General features: G+C 42.9%; 4 protein-coding genes across 5 annotated transcripts; 3 read left to right on the forward strand and 1 right to left on the reverse strand.

Annotated features, from left to right (window-relative positions):
* The first annotated feature begins 11,271 nt into the window (after nt 1–11,271).
* Nucleotides 11,272–12,028, forward strand: CG16739 (uncharacterized protein). Its single transcript, NM_137633.2, has 2 exons — nt 11,272–11,728; nt 11,791–12,028. The coding sequence occupies exons 1-2, from the start codon at nt 11,386–11,388 to the stop codon at nt 11,952–11,954; spliced, it is 507 nt and encodes a 168-aa protein (NP_611477.1). The 5' UTR covers nt 11,272–11,385; the 3' UTR covers nt 11,955–12,028.
* Nucleotides 12,029–13,123: 1,095 nt separating this feature from the next.
* Nucleotides 13,124–15,297, forward strand: CG13870 (uncharacterized protein). 2 transcript variants are annotated; one of them, NM_166391.2, is made up of 4 exons: nt 13,124–13,276; nt 13,335–13,391; nt 13,475–13,816; nt 13,929–15,297. In NM_166391.2, exons 1-4 carry the CDS (start codon nt 13,189–13,191, stop codon nt 15,116–15,118), a joined length of 1,677 nt encoding a protein of 558 aa, NP_725961.1. In that variant the 5' UTR covers nt 13,124–13,188; the 3' UTR covers nt 15,119–15,297. The 2 variants fall into 2 exon arrangements, with proteins under 2 accessions (NP_725961.1, NP_611478.1); NM_137634.2 differs by having other exon boundaries at nt 13,335–13,421; nt 13,929–15,157.
* A 1,022-nt stretch (nt 15,298–16,319) lies between these two features.
* Nucleotides 16,320–16,868, forward strand: CG16741 (uncharacterized protein). Its single transcript, NM_144451.3, has one exon. The coding sequence runs from the start codon at nt 16,410–16,412 to the stop codon at nt 16,671–16,673; it is 264 nt and encodes an 87-aa protein (NP_652708.3). The 5' UTR covers nt 16,320–16,409; the 3' UTR covers nt 16,674–16,868.
* Nucleotides 16,869–23,386: 6,518 nt separating this feature from the next.
* Nucleotides 23,387–24,346, reverse strand: CG11192 (uncharacterized protein). The gene has a single exon (NM_137635.3). The coding sequence runs from the start codon at nt 24,330–24,332 to the stop codon at nt 23,493–23,495; it is 840 nt and encodes a 279-aa protein (NP_611479.2). The 5' UTR covers nt 24,333–24,346; the 3' UTR covers nt 23,387–23,492.
* Nucleotides 24,347–25,071: the final 725 nt, after the last annotated feature.

The raw sequence follows: 25,071 nt of genomic DNA on the forward strand, positions 1-25,071 counted from the left end.
AAATTTTGTCTTTTACTGGGCCTGGTTTGATTTGACATCTCTATTTCCACGACATTACATACATTTGACGGGATTTTACAAATGTAACTTACGCTCGTAAGTAGAAAGCGATGAAACGCCATCTGTGGACATTTTCCGAAAGTTGCCTAGAGCTTTTCAAGGTCAAATACATTTTTGAATAAATAAGCTGCCAGAAGATGTCTGACGACATTGCGAATATCGTCGGAAATGAGGAAAAAGTGGGCGCAAGTGCCTCCCAACTGAATGTCAATACTGTGATGTGCACGCAGCGTTTATTTGACGGCATATAAATTGAAAAATTCACATAAAAATGTGTAATTATTTGGCATATTTTCAATTTGCACAAAGGCGATAAGGGAAACAGTCAGCTGGAGGTGACACGCACATGGAGGGCATCGGGAAAATCCCTGATATCCATCCCAGTTCCTGGGCGTGATTTCCGTGCACAAATTAGCACTTTTTCACTTGCTTTTTCCGGGGGTTGGCGGCTGATAATCAGATTATGCCCGGTGCACAGGGGATGCTAATGTGTCGATATCGAGCTTCTGCCAAGCTAATTGCGGTTGAGTGGGGCATCGTTTGGGATGGGGGGGACAAAGGCTCCACGGAGTAGCCATTGAAGCGGACTTTAATCCATCTTGAACTCTAAGGGCGGTTCCCCTTCAACCCATCACTTCGGCCCAATCGCCTGAACCACGACCCTGGGCACTGCTCCTCCTCCGTGTCCGGGCACAATTAAGCTCTAAATAACAACAGCGTTAAGATGGCTTTAAGGCCCGATTTGGCCCCCGGCCACCAGAAAACCCTTCAGTAGAACTCGAGGAAAAGTCACGTCTAATTACACACATCTTGAAGCAGCTTTTTGACCTGGTTGACTTACTTGGCTGGCTGCCGTTGGTCGGACGGTTTTACCAAATTGGTTTTAAAAGCCACAGGGGGTGAGGCGTTGAGAGCGCGTGAGAACGTGAGCAATTATTGCGGCGTAGTGGGGTGTGCTCAAGAAGTGGGGCGACTGGGGCTATAATCCCTTTATAATCCACACAATGCTATTATATGCTCAAAATTACAAATAAGTGTCACGAATAAATACAACAAATTGTTTAGCCGCATGGAGTCCGACAGGCGCCCTCTGGCAAACAAGTGAAAATCTTAAATATTCCTTTAAACATTTTACATACATACATGCATTTCATTTAATTAGGCAAAAGTTTAAAATATGATATTTGTTTTGCTTTTAAATGAACAAACTTATTTGTTTTAGGCCTCATTTTTGAACAATTTGAGGGGTGTGAGGGTAACGTGTATTCCTTTTTCGAATGTTCAGCATCAGTACAGCCAATTACACACAAAGGACGAGTAATCGAGCAAAGGGATGGGGTCCTGTGTGAATTAACAATTCCTTTCAATTAAGTGCGCAACCGACAAAAAAGAGAAGTTGTGCCCCCAAAAAGTGAAGCGATGGCGAGCTGAAAACTGACGAGTAGAAAAGGAAAGGATATCAAAGGGGAGCACAACCAGCGATATTTTCCTTTCAATAAAAATCAGTAACCGAAGGATGTAAAGGCGGGATATCCTGAAATTCGGTGGGGGGTTAAATGAATACGTTGCATATGTGAAGGCGAGCCATGCATGTATGTACATGTGGATGTACATACCTACATATGTGTACATAAATAAACGCCGACAGATAACAGACAGAAAACAAAGGGGCGGGCAGCGAAAAGTCGGGTTGCAAGGGGGCGTGGCACGGTCTAAAAATCAGCAGCAACTGTAACAAGTTTCGTATTTCTTTTTATACTTTCTTCGTTACAGTCAATCAGTTTTGCATGAGCGATTTCTTTACTCGTTTGCGCCAACTCTACAATTTACTCACACACACGCACACCCTCACACACTCGCTTTTGGGGGGAGTCCCCCAATTTTCTTCTTTTTTTTCTCTTGACGAACGAAGTTAAACGAGTTCCCTGCACTCGATGATTTAGCAATGAATTCGCTTGTTTGTTGCAAGCTCTGTGTTTATTTGTTTGTTGCTGCACGTAGAGAAAGTTCAGGCTTTAAAGGGTTAACAACTATTTTAATAAATACGTTATTTAATAAATATGAATCAGTATTATTTTGTATTATTTCTCTTTGAAAAACCCAATTTTTCTTCATCATTAACAGGTGCACTAGGTTAAACTCAATTGCCATACAAAATGCTAGCCCAATAATAACACCCGCATTTATTGCCAATTTAGGAAGCTTCATCCGGGCAATCTAAACTTCATTGTCTGGTTGTAAGCCCTTTCTGTAATTAAACCGAACTTGTTTCGAACGGAGTCCCAGTCAAAACTCACAAACATTCGAACTCTGTGGCAAGGTACTATTTGCCACACAACGTTTATTCAAGTTGGCTAAGTTTTCATTGTATCCAAAAAGGTAGCTTGTCTTTGATTTTCTCTGAAGTTCAAATGCGAACGGCGACGTGATATTTGCTTAATTTTTCCCTTTTACCAACTACTTTTGTTCTTACGCCGGGCGAACTTGGGGGATTTGGGTTTGCACGAATAATTATTTGCCCATTTGGGGGTTGAAGTTTTGCCACGGCTCAGGTAATTTGCACAGACACAGGGCGATTACCACTAGACCAAAACAATTAGAATCGGAATCAATCGAGGCAAGACGGAAACAACGCCTACCCCACCGCCACCCATTGCAATCGGATATCAGGAAAGTGATTCCGCTTGCCCATAAAACATTCAGATACCTGAAGTCCAAAATCAAGCATCACGTTCGTTTTGTTCGCTATTTGTTGAAACGATACAAAGTCAATCGCAGAAGAGCTTAACTGATTTTCTTGGCGGATACTTTCTTTATACAGGAATAGAAATATATGACAAGATTTTTTAGCTCAAAATGTCAAAGCATTGAAGACAAGAATATGAATCAAATTTTACTTTGTTGCTGTTTTTAAAAGCTAAGGGAAGAAAAACAAATTAAACAAAAATTGTAAAATACTTTTAACGTGTCTTTGTTTTTTTATAGTTATATTTTCTTTATAATATAGAACATTTTATAGCATGTCTACTTTTAACACGCCGCTTTGTTTAAATCTCTCATTTGTTTTTACGCCGCATACTTGTTTTTTCGCTTATTTTATTATTGTAGAAAATTTTAACATTTATTTTCCCAGGAACATAAAACAGAGGTAAATCTCATACAGATATAAAACAGAGCTCATCTGCCACACACGAAATGTTCAGGAAATACATAATTTCATTATGTTTCTCCCCGCTGTTCCCTGAAATCGCCTGCAGCACAAACTGTCAACACGGTTGGCATACTTCCCCTCCACCCCCCGCCAATTTTCCGCCAACTCTCAACACATTTTGGCCTGCCCCACCCACTTTTCTTAGTCCGGGGGCGTTGGCAGATAACGGTTTACTTTCTTAATCTCCGTACATAATTTTTGCGACTTCATGTTACGCAATGTATGTATGGCGCATTCTTTCCGCTTCTGCGAAATAACATACGATCTTCTTCATTTTAGGTAACTTGGCTTATCTGAAGGCTTTGGCAATTTAGTTAATTGGTAAATATGCCTGCTTTCGTTTAATGAAATCTAGCTCAGCCCATATTTATTAGTATGAACTACTAACGGTATTATAGTATACAATTACCAACATATATTCAAAATGACTTATTTTTTTATTTTATATATATGATTTTACTACAAGATTCTTTCTATAATTTAAATTATGATTGATTAGAAAAGCCCTGCTTTTCTTATTGTTTTCCCTGCTTGATTTTCATCTTAGTTCTGACTGTCTGTCTGACTGACTGTCTTTAAATGTTAAATTTTCCCAACTATCTGCAGTTGCTGTTAGTTGAAGGGTGCTGACATCTTCTGTGGCAAGTTTTTCTTTTTTCCAGGAAAACGCATTTGACCGAGAGGTAAATGCCGAGGAACAGCTTTAAGAAACCCTTGGCAGCGCTTTCAATTACCAACTTAGCGCTGATTACTTATTCGTCAGCGTCATGACCGGAAATCCAAGGGGGGGGTTTGGGGGATTGGTATAAGCTGGCCCACTTCTGCACCGCCCAGGCCACAAGCATATTAGTCAAAAGGAGTTGACTCCTCCACACTTTCACTCGACTCCGACGTGGACTTGGACTCCTCGACTCGACTCAACTCGACTCGACTCAACTCGACTCGGCTTGGCCACTTAATCTCGCCCTTTTGGTATGCACGGACTGTATTCAAATGAATTCTGATTGAATTCATTGAAGCTCATCAGTAAGAAGCGATTTTTTTCTATCTAAGGCATCAGATGAAGCTGGAGCCTGTGGCAGGAGACCTGCTGCGACGACTGGGCCTTGGCACATCCTTCAGACATTTATTTTCAGTAATGGAAAAAATGTGTTCTGCAATTTCGCTCATTTTTATACATAAATTTGCCAGGCAAGTCCACGAGTGAGGCGGTCCGGTCCGAGCCAAAGAGAAAAAGAAATGCGGGAAATATAATGCTAAAAAGTAAAGTAAATAAAGGATAATGCAGCAAGGATATAAATTACATAAAGCAGCGCGAGATGACTAACTGTGGCAGGCCAGAGCTGCTCCACGACAACGGAACGTGGCCGGCATTAGCTGTTCAAACAAAGCTACAGAGGGTCTTCATTGGGGGCTTGCGATTGGAGAAGCAAAGTCTTAGCACTGAGAGAAAATTTGATAAGTTTCGCGTAACAATATATGACCAGTATATCGTTCTTTCTCTTGTTTCTCTTTTAAGAGAGTTTCTAATATTTTGAACATTCATTAGTAACAATTGAACTAAACGCTTAGAGAATTTTCTCTCTGTGCCAGCGGAAGCCAAGGCGGCGCATTAGAAAATGGTGCGCAACGGAAACGGAAGTGGAAGTATTTTTAATGATTGGTAAATTTTTTGACGGCTCCTCTCCCGCTTTCCCTCACTTCCGCTGTCCCAAAACGCATTGCCTTCGATGCGAAGGACTTTTGGGTGGGTGCTGGCCAGGATCGTCGTCGTCTAATATTCCTTTGTGCGGCCGTTATTATTGATGGAAATGCAAATTGGATTTTCAAATTTACTTCCCTGTTTGCTCTGCCAATCGACACACAAAAGTGTCGGAAGAGGAAAAACGCAGGGCGCAAAAGAGCTAAAGATTCGCTGGGGATTTCTCACTTTTACCCGGGATTTATGGAAAATTATCAAGGACAGCCAAAAAGTAGCATTTATCAATGAGCCAAAGCTTATCCAGCGAGAGTATTATATATTCCGGGAAAGTTATTTGCAACAGATTTCCCCAAGCAATATATCACTGAATCAATAGGGATTAACTCTGAATACTGATTCTAGAAATTACCAATTAATAATATGTACATTTAGTTTTCATTTGCAAGATAAACAGATAGGAAAAACTTAAGATACCTAATTTCACAAATTTCGACTTGTTCTTTGTGTACATCATGTTTTTAAATCATTGATGCATTTCTCGCTATTGTTTTCACCTAATTCTCTGGATCGCCATCACAGACCCATTCAACTCTTTTACAGCCTGTCGCTTCTCGATTCCACTTGCTAGTCGCTTGCATTTTACTTCAAAGTAATTAACGCCGCTCCAAAACAGACACCAATTTGCATAGTTGACCCCCGTTCGTGAGCCCGATATCCGCCCAACATCCACAAGGCTCCCGTTCGGATTGGAGAACCTATTACTCAAGACGTTCAAACACACACTGATGGAATGAAATGGGGGCGGGCTGTGGGGGAAATTAAAACAAAAACTTGCAGCCTCTGAAAACAAAACCTCTTGAATTTTAATTAAACGTTTTTATGCAAGAATTCCGACTGCCGGTGCCTCGCCCCTCTTTCTGGCCCCCAAATCCGCCCGTTTTTTGATTCATTTTGTTTGGTCATGGGGCTGCATTTGAATTTTTGCCTTTGCCTTTGGATTTGCTCTTGCTTTTGTTGGTTTTTCAGTGTACAAGCGATTGCATTTGCGAATATTTTTCTGGCAGCTGCTAAAAACTTAAAGAAGACGCAAAGGGACCTCCAGATGAAGAACACGAAGGAGGCGAGTTGAAATTGCAGGGTTAAAACTGCCATTGACTGCACTCTGTAATTCAATTATCGACTCTTGGCAGTAAAAAGTGTTAATTATTAGTTTCCTTTGCTGCTCTCTCTCTCAAGCGATAAAAGGAGACGGAGACAGAGAGCGAGAGCGAAAGAAAAGGAGACAAATATTCCAGCTAATGAAGACGTTGGATAAAGTCCACAGAATTGGCCAATGCAAAGCGGACACGGAAGTAAGAAACCAGTCAGCAGCTTAGTTCATAAAAAGTATTTAGGGGGTTAAGATATTTTAGGTGCTAACAAAAATATTTGATGAACTTGAATTTATATCTAAATTTTTGCATGTATAATGATTCATTATAAATTAAGTGAAATATGTGCCAATTCACTTTATATCTAAGCTAAAAACTAAGTATTTCATTATTCATTTAATATTCAAGTGCAAAGATGTATCTATTTATGTAAATATTGTAAATATTATGCAAACCCAATCCCCTCGAGCTCCGCCGCTTACCCATTGCCACTTTGGCATTGATGACACTCGCAGACGCCGCGGGGATTTAACCACTTGATCTGGCCTCCATTGGCGGATCTCCCGAGTGTCTCGGCGCCTTGGATAATTGATATTAGTTTAATCATAATTCTGTCAACTCAACTTGAGTGGTCCGACGCTAATTACGAGGCAGGGCAACTGCGTGGGTGGTTAGGTTTGCATTGTTCTTTGTTTTCAGTTTACTGTTGCTGCAGAAAGCTAAAGAAATACATAAGGCACCTGTGATATTATCCGTTGAACTGCCTATGCTTCATGGGATTAAAACACACCATCGATAATTCACTCATTAAGAATCGAACGCTTGAAATTTCAGATCTGTGGCCCAAATCAGGACGCAAATTCAATTGTGTTCGGTCCGAGTTGCCATGACCTTTTTCCGTTTGGCTGCAGCAGTTTGGGCCAACTCTTGTTGCCGTTTTTGCCTGCTAGCACGCGGATTGATGATTGAGCAGCCAGTTCGGCCGGTTGGTTGCCAAATTCCATGGATAAGCTTGGATTGCTACTTCCGCCACGGCAATTGAGCTGGCTGTACGGGAAGGGTGGGGGTTTTTGGGGGTCTGGGGATGCGGAGTGGTTCAAATTGAATGCAGTGTACGCTGGGGTTGGAGTGAAGGGGAGCCAGAAGGGCATCAGATTGCAGCATCTACCGCGCGCTGCATAATTTATGGCACCCAGTGTGCCCCCGACTCGCAAATTCGTTTTTTTTTCGTCCAGCTTTAGCTGTTGTTGGAGCTTCGAATTTGTATGTTGCCTTTGACACCAGCTAAAGGGGTTACGTGTCTGCCACTTCAGAGGCATGCTGCCACGCCCCCAGAAACTCGGACCGCCCAACTCCTATCGCACAAATCCTTCGCCGCTCGTGTCTGCGTCTGTTTTCGAACTTTGCAGTTTTTTCGTGCCTGGGAGTTTCACAGTTTTCCGGGGTTTTCCCGAACTCCTCGGCATGGCCCATCTCCCATATCCCATTGCTTTGGCCGTTTTTCAAATGTCTGTGCCATGTGCATGCGAAATTTCCCCGTGGAGCCCAAGGAGGGGTGTGCCAAACACACAAACATCCAAGCACACACACAGTCGCACATTTCGGGCGGCAGACAGCGCGATAACCTGTGCTAATGAAGTGTGATGTTGGCCAAAATGCGATTCCCTTTGCCGCTTCTTTGTGACTATTTCAATCTCCGGATGCGTGGTGAATTCTAATTGCTCAGTGGACAACTGCTACCTCCAAATAATATTTAATATTTATACAATAAACATTCAGTTGTTTAGTAATTCTATTTCAGAGTTTTATATTGCAATGAAATTTGGTAAAATTTTTTCTACTTAACGAATTCATGTTGAATTATAATTGAATTACCATGATATGACTATGATATACGGTGTGTGATAGACATTATTTATTACATTTTAGTTTTGGTCAAATGTCGCTTTGTAAAAAATAATATTATCAGCTTGCGACCAAATAATTCGACTATATTAGAGCAACTTGCATTTCCTAAGCATGCTATGAATTTGAATTAGTGCGGTAATTCAGCCTTTTGCTTTTTGCATATGTGTAAAGTCCAAAATTATAAAAAAAGTTAAATTATATTTAATCCCAGCTAATGGAACATATTCAACCAAAAAAAAAAAAAAACCTTTACACTCCGTTTATATTTTATAATATATAATCGCTGTTTAAAAGTAATAGAGATGTTTTATATACAATAGTTTTTATAAGTTTATTTTTAAAAATATTTTTTCATATTTATAAGTTGCGCTATAGAGCAATAAATATTAAACTATTGTTTATACTGTTAGCGGGCGCAATGTCTTCCTATCGATTCACCTTCCTTTTTATACATTTTGAGTGCTTTCAAAGTGCAAATTTATCAATCATACGACACGTATGCCGGCACATTGCTTGTGTATGTGTGCGCATAATAAACTGATTTCAATGGCTGCCAGTTTTTATGCATTAATTTATCCCATATTCAGCTTACCGCTCATGCTACTCGTTGTGTGAAATATCATTTTTAATTTTTTTCCCATTTTCTTTATAAGTATATATACATATATAGATATACAATATAAAATAAAATTCACATCACGCTGATGCGTTGTTACTGCTGTTGCTGCTTTTGTGGCTGCCGCTGTGTGTAACATTTAAAATATGCACAGTAACTAAAAGTATTTTTCACACAAATTGAGTTTGTGCCCCTTCCCTGGGCCACGCCCCCTCCGAAAACGCCCAGCCATCCGCCTCCCCTGGGCGATGGCATTGGGGGAAAGTCGCCTGCGCCGTCGCTGCTGCTTTGGAATTGCCAATTTTGCTGCCAGTCAACGGACGCAGCAGCCTTGATGTTGCTGTTGCTGCTGCTGCTGCTGCTGTTTGCTGCTACTGCCACTGGCGACATGGAAAATTTGCTGCCATCGCCAGGCGTCACTCAGTCAGGCTGTAAAACAGGCATCAAGGCAACAAAAACAGCAGCGGCGGCAGCACAAAGAGCCAGCCATCCATACACCGAGGTGGTGGTGGCATAATTTAATAGAGTTGGTAATATCAATAAATTTTAAAAGCCTTTTAATGCGCATCGATAAAAATAAAGCAGACGCATCTTCAGCGGCATAATTATCCAGAAATGAGCGGCTCAAACCGGCGCTGTCGTTCGGTTTCTGGTGCCCATAAATTATCCAAACCATCTGATGGCGGCACTGCAACTCCAAATTCAATTATGCAAATCGCATGTGAGAAATTCAATTGAAATACGATAATTTCACAGGAATTGAGCCGGAGCAGTGGACAGTGGAGTGGAGTGACTGTACTTTAAGTTACTGAATGTTTTACAAGTGTATTGTGTTGCTGCAAAATCAGCTCAACAGCTGAACACAGCTCGAAAACTTTGCGGCTTAGCCTCCCAATGGAAATTTGCGCACAAAAGCCAAGAAAGCGAAGAAAAATGCTATAATAAGTGGCAGAGTGGAGCGATAAAAAGTGTGCAAAAGCTGTCGTTCATATGCAACCGTAACAATGCAACAATACAGCTAGCCCAACCAACCAACCCAGCACCACCCATTGCCACCGTCATCACCACCGCAACCACCAAAGACAATGTGCAGTATCCCCCGGTTTACTGGTGCAAAGGGGCGGGGCGGTCTGAAATGCAACCGACGAAAATTCATGGCATTAGGGGAATGCCAAACGAGCTGGGCAACATGGCAACAGAATCAACTTAAAGGAGTCGGGGTATTTAGAGAGATTATAGCCGAGTAATGGGTCGACATAATGATATCCAGTAGATTGGATCAGGATCAGCAGTTTTGAGAACGCGCAGCGTTGATAGATAGTTCTATAGAACTTACCTTTTATATATATTTTACTCCCTATTTATTATTATAATCTAGACTAGCTAAATCTCTGCAGATACTACAGACAGCATTTGTGGCTCTACAAGCTGTAGCTTTCGGCTAAGAATAATAAAATAGATCTGTGCTAAACTGGCATTCTCATCCAATATACCCATAGCTATTCACCAGCCAACTTGAACCGATTCCCATTAGACTAGGATATATATATATGTGTAGGTATGTGCATATTATACACAGATATATGTACGCGTGCATCTGTGCTGTCTGCCTTAGTTGTTGACGATTTGGTAACTGCAGCAGTTAGCTGTTCCTTATCCTCTGGCTGCTGCTCTGTCTCAGTTGCAACTGCGGCTGGCAAGTGCCTTTGGCTTATAAAATATTTAAACGTTTTTGCGGCTTTGGCCGCAACATATTTGCACTTTGGGGCCACGGTCTGCTCTCCGACTATTTGTCCTTTTCCTTTCTTTTTTTTTCCCCACGGCCAGAAGAACTGGAGTCGAGTTTGGGGCTCAAGTTGCGCCCGAATGCATGCTATTAATATTGTGCGACAGCTGGCGAACTGCTTAAATATTTACCCAATACACAGGACAGGAACTTAAAAAAGCCACGGCTTGTCAGTTAACCCCCGGGAACTGTGCGATATGCTAATACGGTTATGGTTACTGGTTACTGGCTACTGCCACTGCTGCTCAGCCAGCTGGTATGGATGCTCTGGCTGCTCCTGCGGCTTCTATTCTTTGCGGTTGGCCTGGAGAGGAAATTTCATTATGCCAATTACTTGCATCAAAGCTGCTTGGATAATTGACTTTGCTTAGCCTTCACTTCACTTCACTCCGCTGGGTTTGCATAAGACGCCTTTTGCACATTAGCTGCCCCCTGTGTGTGTGTGAGTGTGTTTGGAGATCCTTTCCACTCTCTTGCTGCATAAAATAATTAAACTTAATTGACAGTTTTTCGACATCACCTTTGCCGCTTTGGTGTGACAAGTCAGGACACTTTTCCACTACCAACTCACTGCTCCTCCTAACGAGCTTAACTTTTAGCAGCAAGTGCCTGCTTAGTTTTTACGGCCGAGAGTAAGTAGCCAGTTAGTTAGCTGCTTTTAGTTAAGTTTAATTCTCACCGGCGGAATAAAATACATTTTAAGCAGATGAAGCAGAAGGAAAAATACAAAAGCACGCAGCTGGCAAATGGGTAAGAATGAATACTTTTTTTGACTACAACTTGCTCGAGTTACCCTCGACTAACATAACAGTGATTTTAAATCAAATTTGTCATTTTCGATTTTAACTCAACAACATTTAGATGTTTTCTTTGAAAAAATAAAGGCAAAAAAATATCACTAAATTTCGGTTTTAAATTTTGAATCGTGTGAACTTTAGTACAGAAGCCGCCATGAAGTTCTATCCGAATGCAGATGTCTGGTTCTGTGTGGACAAGACCAGCTGCTTGAACAGCTATCAAAAGTATCCACCCACGCACAGCTGGAAGATTCACGATCGGACCACCGCGCGGGAAATGTACTATTGGCGCGACATCGAGGGCGTGAAGAAGACGGAGATCAAGCTTAAGGATCTGTACTTCACCAATTGGCCCAAAACCCGCATCCGTCCACAGGCCTGCTTGGGATTGCTCTATGCCACGGGCAACAGATTCATCCGACTGACCAAGGCACCACCAGCGGGCTTCAAGTGTGCACCACTGCCCGTCAATCTGGCCACCGCTCGAATTGTCAAAGGTAAGATGAATTTGGCAAAAAAAACTTAACATTTTACTATAATTCTTGTTCAATTTTTGCAGTGGAGCTGCGCAAGAAGGCGAAGCGCGAAAAACAGGCAGCTAAAAAGGCTAAAAAGGAAGCGAAGAAGGCCAAGAAGGCGGGCAAAAAGGGCAAAGGAAAGGGCGGTAATGGCGATCTTAAGCCAAAGGTCATTAGGACATACGAAGACGCCGAGAAAGCATAATGATTACACATTATATTCAAATCCCGGTGTATTAAAGTGAATTTCGATAATTTTTAAACGTTTTGAAGGCGTATAAAAAATATAAACTTAGTCCTTTTTCTTATTATCGCATGCATATTTCATGGAGGTACTTGAGCTGTCCTTGAGTCTGCTACATTTTAAATGGGTGCTCATCCTTTGGTTTGGCTTTTCAGATTGGGAAATTCTTAACTGTCCCCTTTTTTCCCCATACCTCTGGATTCACGCTTCATTTTATTTGGACCCCTTGGGCTGCCCTCGCTCGACTGATTGCCTGCATTTAATCAAATTAATTAATGGCACATTTCACATTCATCATTTGCCCGGTTGCATATTTTCCCATTCTTCGATGCAGCAAAAAGCCAGTGCTCCGCTTCGGGCTTCTCTGGCTGGAGCCACGCCCACATTTTCCCGCCCTTCGCTCGCGATTGAGATTGAAATTGCACGGCAGTCGCTGCTTTTCATACCACACACAGCTTTTTGTTGCGAATTTTTTGTACACGGTGGCATCTTTTTTTTTTTTTTTTGGCACAAATCAACGAACTGCGAAATTCAATTGAAAATCGTTGAATGCAAGTTAATCAGTTCGCTTGGCTACGCTAATTATGTGGCCACTATATGTGAGAGCAGATGTGGGCGTACTGATATATTTACAAATATTCTCGGCAAGGAGGAGGGGCGTGTGTACGGATATCTGGGATATCTGGGTAGCGTAACCAAATTATTTGGTTGTCGAATGGTCTGCAATTTAAATTGGTCTGAATTGATGGCTTTGGTTGTCCCTGCAAATTGATAAACAAACAATAAATTGAACATCGAATCGGTTGTAAAAGCGTTGGTGAAGTATACTCCAAGCGAATCGCATACATTGATATATTGGGCATTTAGTCAGAATTGTACCTTTGGAAATATATATATGTATATCTACTAGGATGGATTACCATCTAAATCTGAGTGTTGCGATTTATCGATACATTGGAATTCGGCACAATACCGAAACATTGGGCAATTTGTTATTCTGCCTAAATTATTAGAAACCATTTATTGGCCATTAATTTGTTTCCAATCATTGCCGCCATGTATCATGAATAGGTTTGTGAATAGTTATATAAATCTTAGTATACCGGGCTTAATTCAAATAGCAAACATTTCTGTAGTAACACAAAACTCGGTAAAGTTAATGTATATATTTAAGAAATAAAGTAGTACAGCAAACATGGAGAAGAGCACACTGAAGATCAATAATGAGGACCGGCAGAATTTTGTGGCCACACGGATGAGTCTGCCGCTCTTTATGGTGTCCCGTAAGAAGGACTTGTTTAAAATACCATCGAAACATTCATTAATAAACCTTCTATTCAGGCAATCGTATTAGAAAGGAAAATTTACCGCGAGTGGAGAAGCAATTTAAGTTGGCCGGTCAGCATTACAATGAGTTCTGCCAGAAGGGTAAGTGGTCTTACAGTTTCAAAATGGGCTGAAAACGAATTCTTTTTTTCCAGAAAACAGACGAGAGGCCTTCAGCAAAGCCACCTTTGATCACTACCGCCACATTACGGGTTTCGACAAGACGCCAAAGAATCCGTATCCGGAACGTCGAAGGCTACACATCGATCGGAGTATGACCAAATGGAGGGGCTGGCAACTGCCCCCAAATCATTACGGAGTGCCCCCGGAACCGTATCTCCGACTGAAGGGCACCAAGGGCTCCGTATTCGCCAAGCCGCACACGAATCATAGTCGCGTCTCCATTAAACCACCGCCATATCATTTTTACGAACTTCCGGCGGAAATCGAGAGGCTCTTCAAGCGCCCGAACTTGCAAAAGGGTATCTTCCTTTCAAGTAAGTAGTGGAAAGAACAGATAGTAAGTTAGTTAAATTATAAAAACCATGAGGTCTTAATTTTTGTAAGAGATTTGTATCAGTATAAAATATTGCAATCACACCCATCCAGATGCCCGCGATCGTCGACCGACCACACACGCCATGATTTCCAATCTGTCTGGCTGCTGGCGTAATCCCAAGGATGCCGGTCCCTGCGACACCCATACAAACATCTTTGAGTTGGCCGCAAATGCTGTACCCGTCACAAAGGCGCCACGCCCTAATCCGCACCTGTTTCTGCGCCACTCCTGTGTGCCCACCAAGCCCAATCGACTGATCCGACGCCATATCAGCATGGAACCGGCTCCAGGTCGCTACTGCACCAGTTATCCGAATGTGTGTCCCTGTCCGTCTGGTAAGACCAGTGTGCCGGGACTACAGCTGATGATTGATGACCAGAAGCGCCTGAAGTTTCGCCGCCTGCCATTTGAAAGGATCAGTCGAAAGCGACTCTGTGAGCCGGATTGGCGCCATGTCGAGGGCCAAGGCCATCGTCATGTCTTCCTAATGGGACGCAAAGATAGACCCAAGCCCACCAAGAAACCCACTTCTTCCAAAAAGCAGGGCAAGCCGATAAGCATGTATGCCGATTCCAAGTACATTAACATGCTGAGCCAGCCGCAGCGACATCCCATTTCCATTCGGGCGTATCCGGTTCCTCCGTACGTGCCCAAGATCACCTACAACTGTGCAGCCAAGCGGGTGATCCGCAAGCAATTGAAGAACAACAAGAAGATCGCCTTCAATAGTGGCCAGGAGCGATGGAAGGATGGCGAACGACCGATGCAGCTGACCGCACGCCAACTGGAGGCCATCAAGCAGAAGCTACCGCCGGAGAGGCGACTGATGGACTATCCCATTGAGCTGCCGGAGGTGATTCCCAGTCGACTGACCCAGGTGCCCGATCACCAGAGGGTCACCTACATGCCCAAGTTGCGCAAGCGTCTGTTCAAGTTCCTGCCGATTCCCGGTGCTCGGGTCCTGGTCACCGACAGCGATATACGTCCGGACATTGTTTTCGATCCGGAGCACCCGACCGGACTGTACCGGCGCAAGATCGATGAGACCGCGTTCTACAAGGACTCCGTGTTGCGGGCGATGGAGAATAAGGAGGGTTCAGATGCTACCGGTTTGAACGAATCACAGTCGCAATCGCAGTCCCAATTGGATTCGCCCCATCAGTCCATGATCCGAAACAATGGTAGCGCTGCGGATCCGTTGGAACCCAAGAGCGCTTCCCAGATATCATTCCATGAATAAAATGGCCAGCGGCTCTGCTCCACGTTCGTTCCCGTTTCGAATCCATTTCGTTTTTGATTTATGATCCACGCTCCAGTGAATTCACGTGGCCACATGAAGCTAAGGCAAGAACTAAGTGTGATGGCCGAAGAAAATAAGCTAAAAAGTCCTAAATAAAGATGGGAAAATTATTCACTTGGAAAATCTGGTTTCGTTTTTAATTGCAAAAGCAAGTAGTGATGACGGCAGTTGTTAGATAAATTATTTCATTACCAATTAACTTCTGAGCTTAAGGTAAAGCATACAATATAAAATATCAGCTAACATTTTTTACATATTTTATTAATTGAGAAATATAGCTATTTTGTAGTAGTCCCTGCTTATATGTTTTCAGCTCATCAGCACTGGCAATAGACTGGGCGCCTAGAGTTTCCTCGCCCTTCCGGCCTTTGGAGCCATAAAACAGGCCAAAGTAACTTTGGGCCATAAAATAAATAACTTTTTTAACTGTCCATCTCTCTGCGTACTTTCCGACCCCCTGATCCCCGGACCCTAACCCCATATCCACATCCACACTCGCACCACACACACACACATGAAGACAAAAAGGTCAAAACGAAATAATTAAGTTTTGCAAACGTTTTGCGAGTAACTCGGAAACCGGGGTCCCCGGGTTGATGGAGCCGGATCCGGGTGTGCACTACGTGTGCCCCGCTGCACGTGGCCATTAAAATGTTCGTATTATATATCTCCCTGCTTAGATTGTAAAACATAATCTGTTATCAATTATTTTAGCTTCGTGGCCTGACTAGACTAGGATGTGGATGTGGATATGGTTTGTGGATGAGCCTGCAAATGGGTGGTCGGGGCCCAAAAACTTGTAAAGCGCTCGCATTGCATTTTGAGTTTAGGTTGGGTGGGTCGAAAAGTTGCCAGACCACACAGACATGCACACAGATAGATATGTATTTATGACTTGGTTAACAATTCTGGCTGGTAAGCAATTTTCCTTCGCTCAGCTCTGCTCTGCCATAAAAATGGGCAGCAAATCGATTATCGAATCGAGCAATTGCAACTGGGCCTAATTGAGTTCCGCGAGTCAAGAAAGTCCAGCCAACTCAGCAGTTGAAAGTTCTTTGATTTATTTCGTTTCCATTTTGAGGAATGAGCGATGAAAAAGACTTCATATCAGCTTATACATTTTAATACTTTGGCTAGCAGTCACAGAGCAATTTTTACGTTCTAACTACTTTGAAAAGTAAGAAATTCCACCAAAATTAGCCGTCTTTTGCGGTTACCGAAATTAACGCAAATGGGTATGAAACGCTTTGTATCCTCTTTGATTCGCAAGTCCCCGATCAGTCCGTCGGAGCCTGGAAAATTGGCTGCCGGTTGCCCAGCCGTGTTCGCCCAAGACGGCACGTGGAGTGCCAAGTTCAATGGTCAGTTCGCTCCGGAGAAGATTAACGATCAGGTGATCAAGCAAGAGTCCGGCCGCAAGGACGACGATTTAACTTCCACAATTCGACTGCCACGCAAACGTTCTTGGCTACAGAGGCGTGTGATTCCCGTTTAGACGTCGCTTGCGTGGTTAAATATCCAAAAATGCCAAATCTGTAATCGCAACTTCAGTCGCAGTTTTACAGTTTCACGCTCTGGTGTGCAAAGTAAATGATTTATTACTTCAATTACTTGATTTTCTATGATTTGCCGGGATTGTTATGAGCTGTTTTAAAAAATTTAAGTGATTAAACAAATTTTCGGAAAACCCAATACGACTAGTTGTGACTTCAGAAAAATATCCTTCAAGCGAAACCAACCAAGTAAATAAGATTTCTACCCATAAAATCGCTGCATTTGCGACTCCCTTTCTGATGAGACTCAATGCAACTTTTTGTTTACCAGCTGCTGATTAACAATGGCAGCTGCAGAAACCTTGACTATATGGCCATGTCCAGAATCGGAGTTTCCCCTGCCACAGAAAAATATTATGGTTAATGCTCGTGCCATTGTCGAGTTGCCCGTTGTTTCCCTCCGACTTCTTGGCTTGTTGTGCAAATATTTTACACGACACACGAGCGGCACAAAGCCAAAGCGCACAAGTAAAAGTAAATTATAAGTAAAGGCAACAATGGCGGCAGCAACAGCAGGAGTTGCCAGTTGCAACAATGATGCAGTGCCACGTTGAAACGCAACTGATTGTGCGCGAAAAGTTTTTTGTTGATGCCACGCGCTGGAAAAAATACAAAGGGGAGGGGGAAATGAAGATGGTGGAGTAACAAAAAAACGCACAACGCCCGGTTTTCGGTTAACATGACTTATTACTATGGGGGCAAAAGTGGGAGTGGCAGTGCGGACTCAGGGCTCAGACTTGCCAACTAGTTCAAGATGAAGTCCTGGTGGAAATGGATCACAGCGAATGCCACGAAAATAAAGACTTCTTCTTTTGTCATGCCACCCACAACGGCAAACTAATATGCGAATGAGATACCCTCAGATGTGAAATGAAGGTGGATGGTAAGGAAATCCTTTTTATCCTTAGCACGACTAAAAAGTATACCTACAAGTCGAAATATATTTGCAATACATCTTTCTTGGCATGTACATAATTGTAGAGCTAACTATGATTTTGAATTGAGTGAGAATAGAGGGTAACATACAACTGGGCATTTCCAAGCATACCCCTCTGTATATCCTGTCTTGTCCTGTGTCTTACTTTTGTCAGTGAGTCGGCCAAACAAATGAGCCACGACTGTGGCAGTCTTTCTTCGTAGCCCGCTGCCCTTTCCCCTCCAGCGGATTTCTTCTCTGTCGCGCTCAGCATGGTGCAAAGTCTGCATTAGTCTATGCAAGTTGGGGGCGCGTCTTTCGGGGGCTCTTTCTTGCATTCCTTGTCGGCGGTTTTTGTTTTTCAGCTGGCTTTTGTTTGGCTCCTTGTTGCAGATTTCTTTCCTTCTCGCTAGGAACGAAGTGGGTCATGGGGTCGTGGCGTGTGCAATTTGCAGCTGCCAGCAGGGGCGTGTTTTTTTTTTTTTGTTTTTGGGTGGCGCTGGGCTGGTATCCTTGCGGTTGCACTCGCTGTGCGTGCGTCGTCATGTCGACTTTACATTTTCAAATAATTTCTGATTAAGCAGGGCAGTGAGCCCCAACACCCAAACCCACCCCTTTGCGCCAAGGGAAAATCTCTGACCCCCGCAGTGTGACAAACGCAATAGGTGCAGCAGTTACCATCTGTTCGTCCCGCTCTCTCACTCCACGTTGCTGTACCGTTCCCACTCGCTTGGTCGCTTCGTGGCAACATGCTGACATATTGCGGGGCATAATTTACCGTTGCTCCCGCCTGCTATTTCTCTGCCTCTGGCCACACTGCTCCATGCTTGTGCACTTTTCCTGATTCCTCGCCTGTCGCCGAGTGCAACTAATTTTTGTTTGTTCGCGAAGAGCCACAAAGATTTATGCGTGAGAAATTATGCTTTAAAATTCGAGCATATGTCTTCGTTGTTGCTCGCCGGCTTAAGTAATTTAATATACTTTAATGCCGACTCACTCTTACCATTCTGCATCTGCCATCCCACTCGGACCCACGTATGTACATAATGTATATTTAGTGTATGCGCATATAAAGGACATGCATTACGGCAGTTAGAGCGAAGCGGCTGCGGTGGCTGCGGCGGGGAAGGGGGGGGCTTAGGGTAAGCAGCAAAATGTTCATAAAAATGCAAATGTGCAAAATGCTGAGAGAGTGGGAAATCGCAATGAAAGAGCCAGCGAAAAGAAAAGGCGAAAACACATTTGAGCCAAAGGTTGTGTGTGAGTGTGTGTGTGTGCGTTAATGTGTTACTGTGTGCGTGAAAGCGCGTCACTTTTTGCGCTGACATTTGAAGTGCATCTTTGTGAAATATTTAAACAAAGAATAATTACACACGGCATTACGAACTTAATGCGGCTGAGTGCATGAAATACTCATATCACGCAAATATATGTAAGTGCAAGTGCATAAATGAATGAGTGTGGGGTCACAGGGCAGCAAGGTGAAGGTTTATCGGCTCATTAGCTTACAAGTTGCATGCCACTTAAAAAACATTATTTTATACTTATGAAGAAGTAAAAACACATAATAATATAATGAAAAATATATATTACAAAATCATTATAATGTGATGAATTTGTTATCAAATACATATCTGTATTTATATACAAGTTAAATATCAACAAGCATGTTGTTTATTTCAGTTGAGTGTTGTAAATAACATTCTCATCATATTTAATAAAGCTTGTGCAGTTTTGCAGGCTTACAATTTTTCTCTGCAGATAAGAAAATGTTGCTTTAGCCAACATGTTCAGCTAAACCAACTGGTTGCTATGTAAAATGGTTTTAGTTTAACACTAGGCTGTACAAATTGGCCAGCACGGCCGGCTGCAAATGCATTTTCCGAATGCCAAACTGCATCACGTTGACCCACCCAGCTGAAGTATACCCCCCCCCCCTTACCTAAGCAACCAAACAGTTGTTGTGACAAGGACTTCGAGATGGTTACCCATGGCTAAGCCAAAGTTATGGCGATTGCAGTTGGAAATGTGCATCTCCACACACACTCGCACATGGCAGGGAAAATCAGTTTGGAAATTGAATTCGACTGCTGCAGGGTGTGGTGGAAAAGGAAAAAGGGCCCTCCAGATTGGGCTGCTGGCATACCGAGAACTCAACTGGAACTCCACTGGCTGAGTGGACTCGAAGTGACTTTGTGCTTGCCATTGACTAAAACAAATGGGCTCCACAACATCTTTTACTGTCAGCTGCAACTTGTCGCCCTGTCCATTTGGGGTGGGCCGCTGCTGCTGCCTGCCTCCCTCCACCTCCTGGTATATAAATAAAATAAATATTTATATTGAAATGCAACGCAATCGAGCGCAACAGAATTGAATTTCAGAGCTTTGCCATTGGCTTTTTGTGCCTTTTGCCTTTTGCCTTTCGGCCTTTGACTTGTCCGCAGCTACTACTAAACTGGACAACCGGAGGAATAAAGATCCGGGAACGGAGATGTTCACATAGAGACCAAGATGAGAGGACAGCGATTTTAGTTTCTCAAATTGAATTTTCAGAACTTTGTTTGGCATTTAATTGCATTGCAAGTTGCGTTGCAATTCCAATTGATTCCGAATGAGCTGAGTGCTGCAGGTGAAGCGGCCCCAAAAACGATTCAATCCCATCCAATTGGATTGTCCTTTAAAGCGTAATGCGAAATAGTTTTGCTGTTAGTTAGTTGACACAACTTATGTGAATTTAACATTGTTTGCTTTAGTTGAATCGCCAGGTTGACTCAGCAAACTAAAATAGTGAGCAAAAATAATGTAGTGCAGGAAATATACCCTTGTGGATTTTCTAATCTCTGAGAAGTTTAATCAAATAAATCAAATTGAAGTCCGACTTTTGAAATCAAATTTAACCAGAAGCTGCCTTATTTGCGTTGAGTTGTATTAGGAAATTGCTGTGACCAACTAGTCGTATGAGTTATTTGATGTGGACTGTAAGCCAGAGATACCTTTAATGCTACAAATATTTTTGTAAGGACACTTAAAGTATAAAAGTATATCTCTAAACCTTTGTTTGGCTTTTCCAAGACTGGTATCTCGGTTGTAAGGGATTCCACGAGGAACAGGAAGCGGAAAAGTGTCCATCGTGCATTATGCAAAAAGCCATGAGGGAGGAATATAAAATTACATTACTCAACAAAACAAAGCAACAAATTATCATTTAGATAATACTTTTTAGTGCCACTTTTCTTCAGCTGTCCCTGTCTGCCAGCCTTTCACTTACCTAACGCATGGAAATTTTTTCCATCTGCATGCATTTTCTTTGCGATACACCCTCGGAAATTCAGCGGAGCATATCAGACAATCAGTTCGTGGCCAATGGAATTTTTCGCGGGATACACGACATTCCTCATATCATTTCTGCATTTCCGCTGCGTGGGAAAGCGCGTAAAGTAAAATGTAAGTGGCATGCATGGAAAAAACACAAGGGAGTGGAATGTGGCAAGGAATGGGTAACATAATACGCAGAATAACAAAAGCGGAAAAGTGTGCAAAAGCTGTCTAGAGAAGCTGCCAACCGAGGAGATAAAGGATGGAGTACGCTTGGCAATGCAAATGCTCCTAATGTTCGCTTTATGTCTTTGTTTTTGGACTCCTTCAACAGGATAACGCCTTCAGTTGCTTGTATCTAGGTGTGCGTCTATCAGGACATAAAATTGATTAGCGACAGAAACTTCGGTTTCAAACTCAAACTTTGCGAATACAATTTTTGCAACGCAGCTAATTATTTGCATATTTCTTTTTACCCGGCCAGACGTGCGACATGAAACTCCGGGAGTTGGTCCTAATTCGAAAGGTTTTTTTTTTTGCTCGGGCCATACCTGCACTTCCATCGCCTTCCACAAAGACAAATGCAAATGTCAGCAGAGTGTTGGCAACTTTTTCATTTTGCAACTCTGCCAGGACTTGGGTATGCAGTTGTCATTTTGCGTTGCGCAAATGTCAAACTTATAGACGCTAAGCCACGTGCCAGAAAAGGACCGGGCCCCCTAGTTGCCAACCAGGCAACCAGTCAACTAGTCAACCACCCAACAACGCCCAGGCAACCACTCACCATTTTCCGATTTTCCTCACCCCTGCCCTGTCTGCTCACCTTTCGTTGCTTCACTGCGTGGCATGCCAATGTTGCACGTTCAAATTAACTTTAATGAACCCAGTTTAGTTGCAAATGAGTTACAGAACTCGAAAAACACATCGAAACGTGTTTAGTGAGCAATGAGCAATGCAAAAGGTAGAGGATTCGTTTAGTTGAAATTCGCACTCAGGTGCATCTTGATGTTTTTACAATAAAATACACAAGTATGAATAATTTATATCGTAGTTTCAGGAAAAAGATTCAAAAAGTCGAACGAACTTAATCACATGAATTTAAGACATATTCCTAAATCCGAGTGCATTTTGAGGCCTGATCCAAGCCAATGAAAGCAAAATGTTTGATCAAAGGCAAACGGGTCTGTCCTTTCAGGTGGAACCTGCCATTACCACTAAAGTACCGGTAAGGGCCAATCTTGAGCACTGTCAACTGGCCAAAATGCATCAGTTCCTATTTCAGAGGCCGTCAATCAAGCATATGCCACCACTTTGAAGTCTGCGCACTAAGTCTAAGCTAGTTGGCTAGCACAAAGGACACCGATGTTAACGGATTGATCCTAAGCCAAAGGTCGGATAGCTTATCGACATTTCATTTCATAGTAAGAGTTTAAAAAATTATAAAAAATTCGCCCATAAGTAAAAACATCTTGTCTAGTTTCGCGAATGTGACACTTACAATATTGGAAAACTTTCGAATGTAAATAAATGTAGGTTTCCGCACATCTAAAGAAGAATTTCCTTGTGGTAAAATAAAATAAATAAATGTGCGAGATATCGGAACAGGACTTTCACTTAGCCAACTGCCCAACTTCCATCGCCTTTTATTTTCTGACAGTCATGCTTATTTATGGTCCCGCCTCTTGAGAGGATCCCATTCAATGTGACTGGATTTTTAAGCCGTGGCAATTTATTGGCCGACTGTGTGCCGATTAGCCAAATATCGAGATTAGGCCTAAATCAGCATCGACAGCCAATCCAATTTCGTGGGCCACACGAAAAGGCTTATGGACTTGCTAAATATTTCGCTGGCGGTTCGTTGACTTTTCCGGGCAGTGGGCCAAAATGTAAGGAAAACAGAAATTGAAATAACACCAAAGATAACTGCGTAGCTGCCAAAAAAAAAAGTGTGAAAACCGCAGCAGCAAACTGACAAAATGACTCTGCGACCGACGAACTGCCACGACCGACTGTTTTGGCCAAGTCTGGTCTGCTATGTGGTTGTTGCGGTCGGTGTGGCAACAAAGGCGCATGTGGCAATTGATTTATTCAAATGAAATCACAACAAGAAAAGCAATCCCAGGAAGGTGTGGTCAGGTAACTTAGGCGAAAATAAACATTAGGCCGGCTAGCCAGCCACACACAACTTGTTCAGTATATTGGGATTTCCCAGACGAAGAGTTTAGCTTATATTGCAGAGACTCATTTGAGTGGATTTATTTGGCATTATTTGGTCATGGGGTTTCTCCTACAAAAGAATATAAATTGTTTTTTTTATTTGTTTCTTTTTTTTCTGTGAGACCAGTTGAAATAAATTAATTCTTACCACAATATCAATAATATTATAAGTTTCCCCAACAACAATCAGCTAAAATCACGTAATTTAATTAAACAGCTTTTTTTTATTTAAATACATTTTATTTTATTTTAAAACAAATATTTGTATAACACTTAATACTATTATCTACTAGGTTTTACATTTTTCTGCACATTATTGCAATCTACTCCAGCCCGCCAGCAGTTCATCCCATCCCCTGGCGTCCAACTGCTCATCTATCCAGCTGCGGAAGGCAGCCACATTGGTGTACACTCCTGGAAAGTTGGGATTTGCGCAGCCCAGGCCCCAGGAAACGATGCCATATAGCCTGGCCGGACCTTCTTCCGCTGCGTAACCCACCAGTGGTCCGCCAGAGTCGCCCTGGCAACTATCCCGACCTGGACGCGCGGCACAGATCATCCGCCGGGTTATGGGCAACACCTGGCTATAGGCACGCCGGCACTGATTCGACTCCACCAGATCCACGTCCACGAAACGAAGTTGCGGAGACACTCCAACTTCACCGCTGACTGCACTCTCCTCGGCCTGGAAACCCCAACCGCTGACCTGGAGACGGGTGTCCGCGGTGGGTGGGTCCGCTAATGCGGCCAGTGGCACTGGCTGCAGGTGCTCGGTGAAATTGAGCTGGCCATTCAAGATGAGCAACGCCAGGTCGTTGTCGTGGCTCTGGGGATTATAATCGCCGTGGGCGATGACTCGCCGCAGGCTGAGCACATGGCCCCCACTCTCATGCTCGCTGGAACCCACTCGCACTGTGTAATCTGCACTGCTCCAGGGATCCTCGAAGCAATGGGCCGCTGTCAGTACGGTGTCGATGCCAATGATGGCTCCACCGCATATGTGCCGGCCTTGCAACTGGACGGATACTTGATAGGGAAATTCTTGAATGGTGGCCACCTCGCCACCCACAATCCGCCCATCGCCGGGAGTGGGCGTGGCTCCGGCATATGCCACGAGTGCCATTAGCCACCATAAAAATTTCGTTGAGTACATGGCACCGTCTGACTGAATGGCACTTCCGTGTCTTGGCTTTATATCAGCGGCAGTGTGTCGCAACTTATCGGCTTGTCAACAGACTGTGTAATTAAATCTGTTTGCCATTCGCCAATTTGAGTGATTTTTGCCTTATCTCAACTTCCTATTTGATTATTCACTGAGGTGTTATATACGCGCTATCTGACTTTGACCCAATAACCTTGGCATTTGTTGATATAGCGAAATGTGACTGGCAAATGGGGCTTTTTCTTGTGTATTTTGCATATATAATATTTGTATCATATATTTATTGAATAAAAGATTATTTAAAAGATTAAATAATACAGAAAATAAAGCCTAAATAACATCTGAGAAAAAGATAAAAGTGACTTCTCGTAAAACATTCTGTGGATTAAAGTTAGTTTCGGCAGGGGAAAACGAAACCCAATTAGATTGCCTGCATAATGTTCAATTACACAGGTCTTCACATATTAAGTGAGAAAGTCCTTGGAAGGAGGCACACAAGTCCTTCGTTTTGGCCTGGATAAGGAGTCATATTTCACAGCTGCCTGGTCAAGGGAGCGGGAGTGGAAAAGTTGATTCAGATTCAATGAATATGTTAACAACTTGGTAGCCAGGCGAGACATGTGTATCCGCATTATTTGCATAGAGTCAGTCAGTCTACTATTTCATTATGAGATAAAACAACCTGCTGGACTTGCAGTTACAGCAGCAACTTATTAGTTTAGACAAAAAT

This window comes from Drosophila melanogaster, chromosome 2R (genome assembly GCF_000001215.4).
Source record: "Drosophila melanogaster chromosome 2R".
NCBI lineage: Eukaryota > Metazoa > Arthropoda > Insecta > Diptera > Drosophilidae > Drosophila > Drosophila melanogaster.

Bases quoted from the DNA above. Each gene is read 5' to 3' on its own strand.
- CG16739 (NM_137633.2), top strand. From the start codon at position 11,386: ATGAAGTTCTATCCGAATGCAGATGTCTGGTTCTGTGTGGACAAGACC. The intron at 11,729-11,790 runs GTAAGATGAATT...CAATTTTTGCAG, and splicing joins CACCGCTCGAATTGTCAAAG to TGGAGCTGCGCAAGAAGGCG.
- CG13870 (NM_137634.2), top strand. From the start codon at position 13,189: ATGGAGAAGAGCACACTGAAGATCAATAATGAGGACCGGCAGAATTTT. The intron at 13,277-13,334 runs GTAAGAAGGACT...CCTTCTATTCAG, and splicing joins GCCGCTCTTTATGGTGTCCC to GCAATCGTATTAGAAAGGAA. The intron at 13,817-13,928 runs GTAAGTAGTGGA...ACACCCATCCAG, and splicing joins AAAGGGTATCTTCCTTTCAA to ATGCCCGCGATCGTCGACCG.
- CG16741 (NM_144451.3), top strand. From the start codon at position 16,410: ATGGGTATGAAACGCTTTGTATCCTCTTTGATTCGCAAGTCCCCGATC.
- CG11192 (NM_137635.3), bottom strand. From the start codon at position 24,332: ATGTACTCAACGAAATTTTTATGGTGGCTAATGGCACTCGTGGCATAT.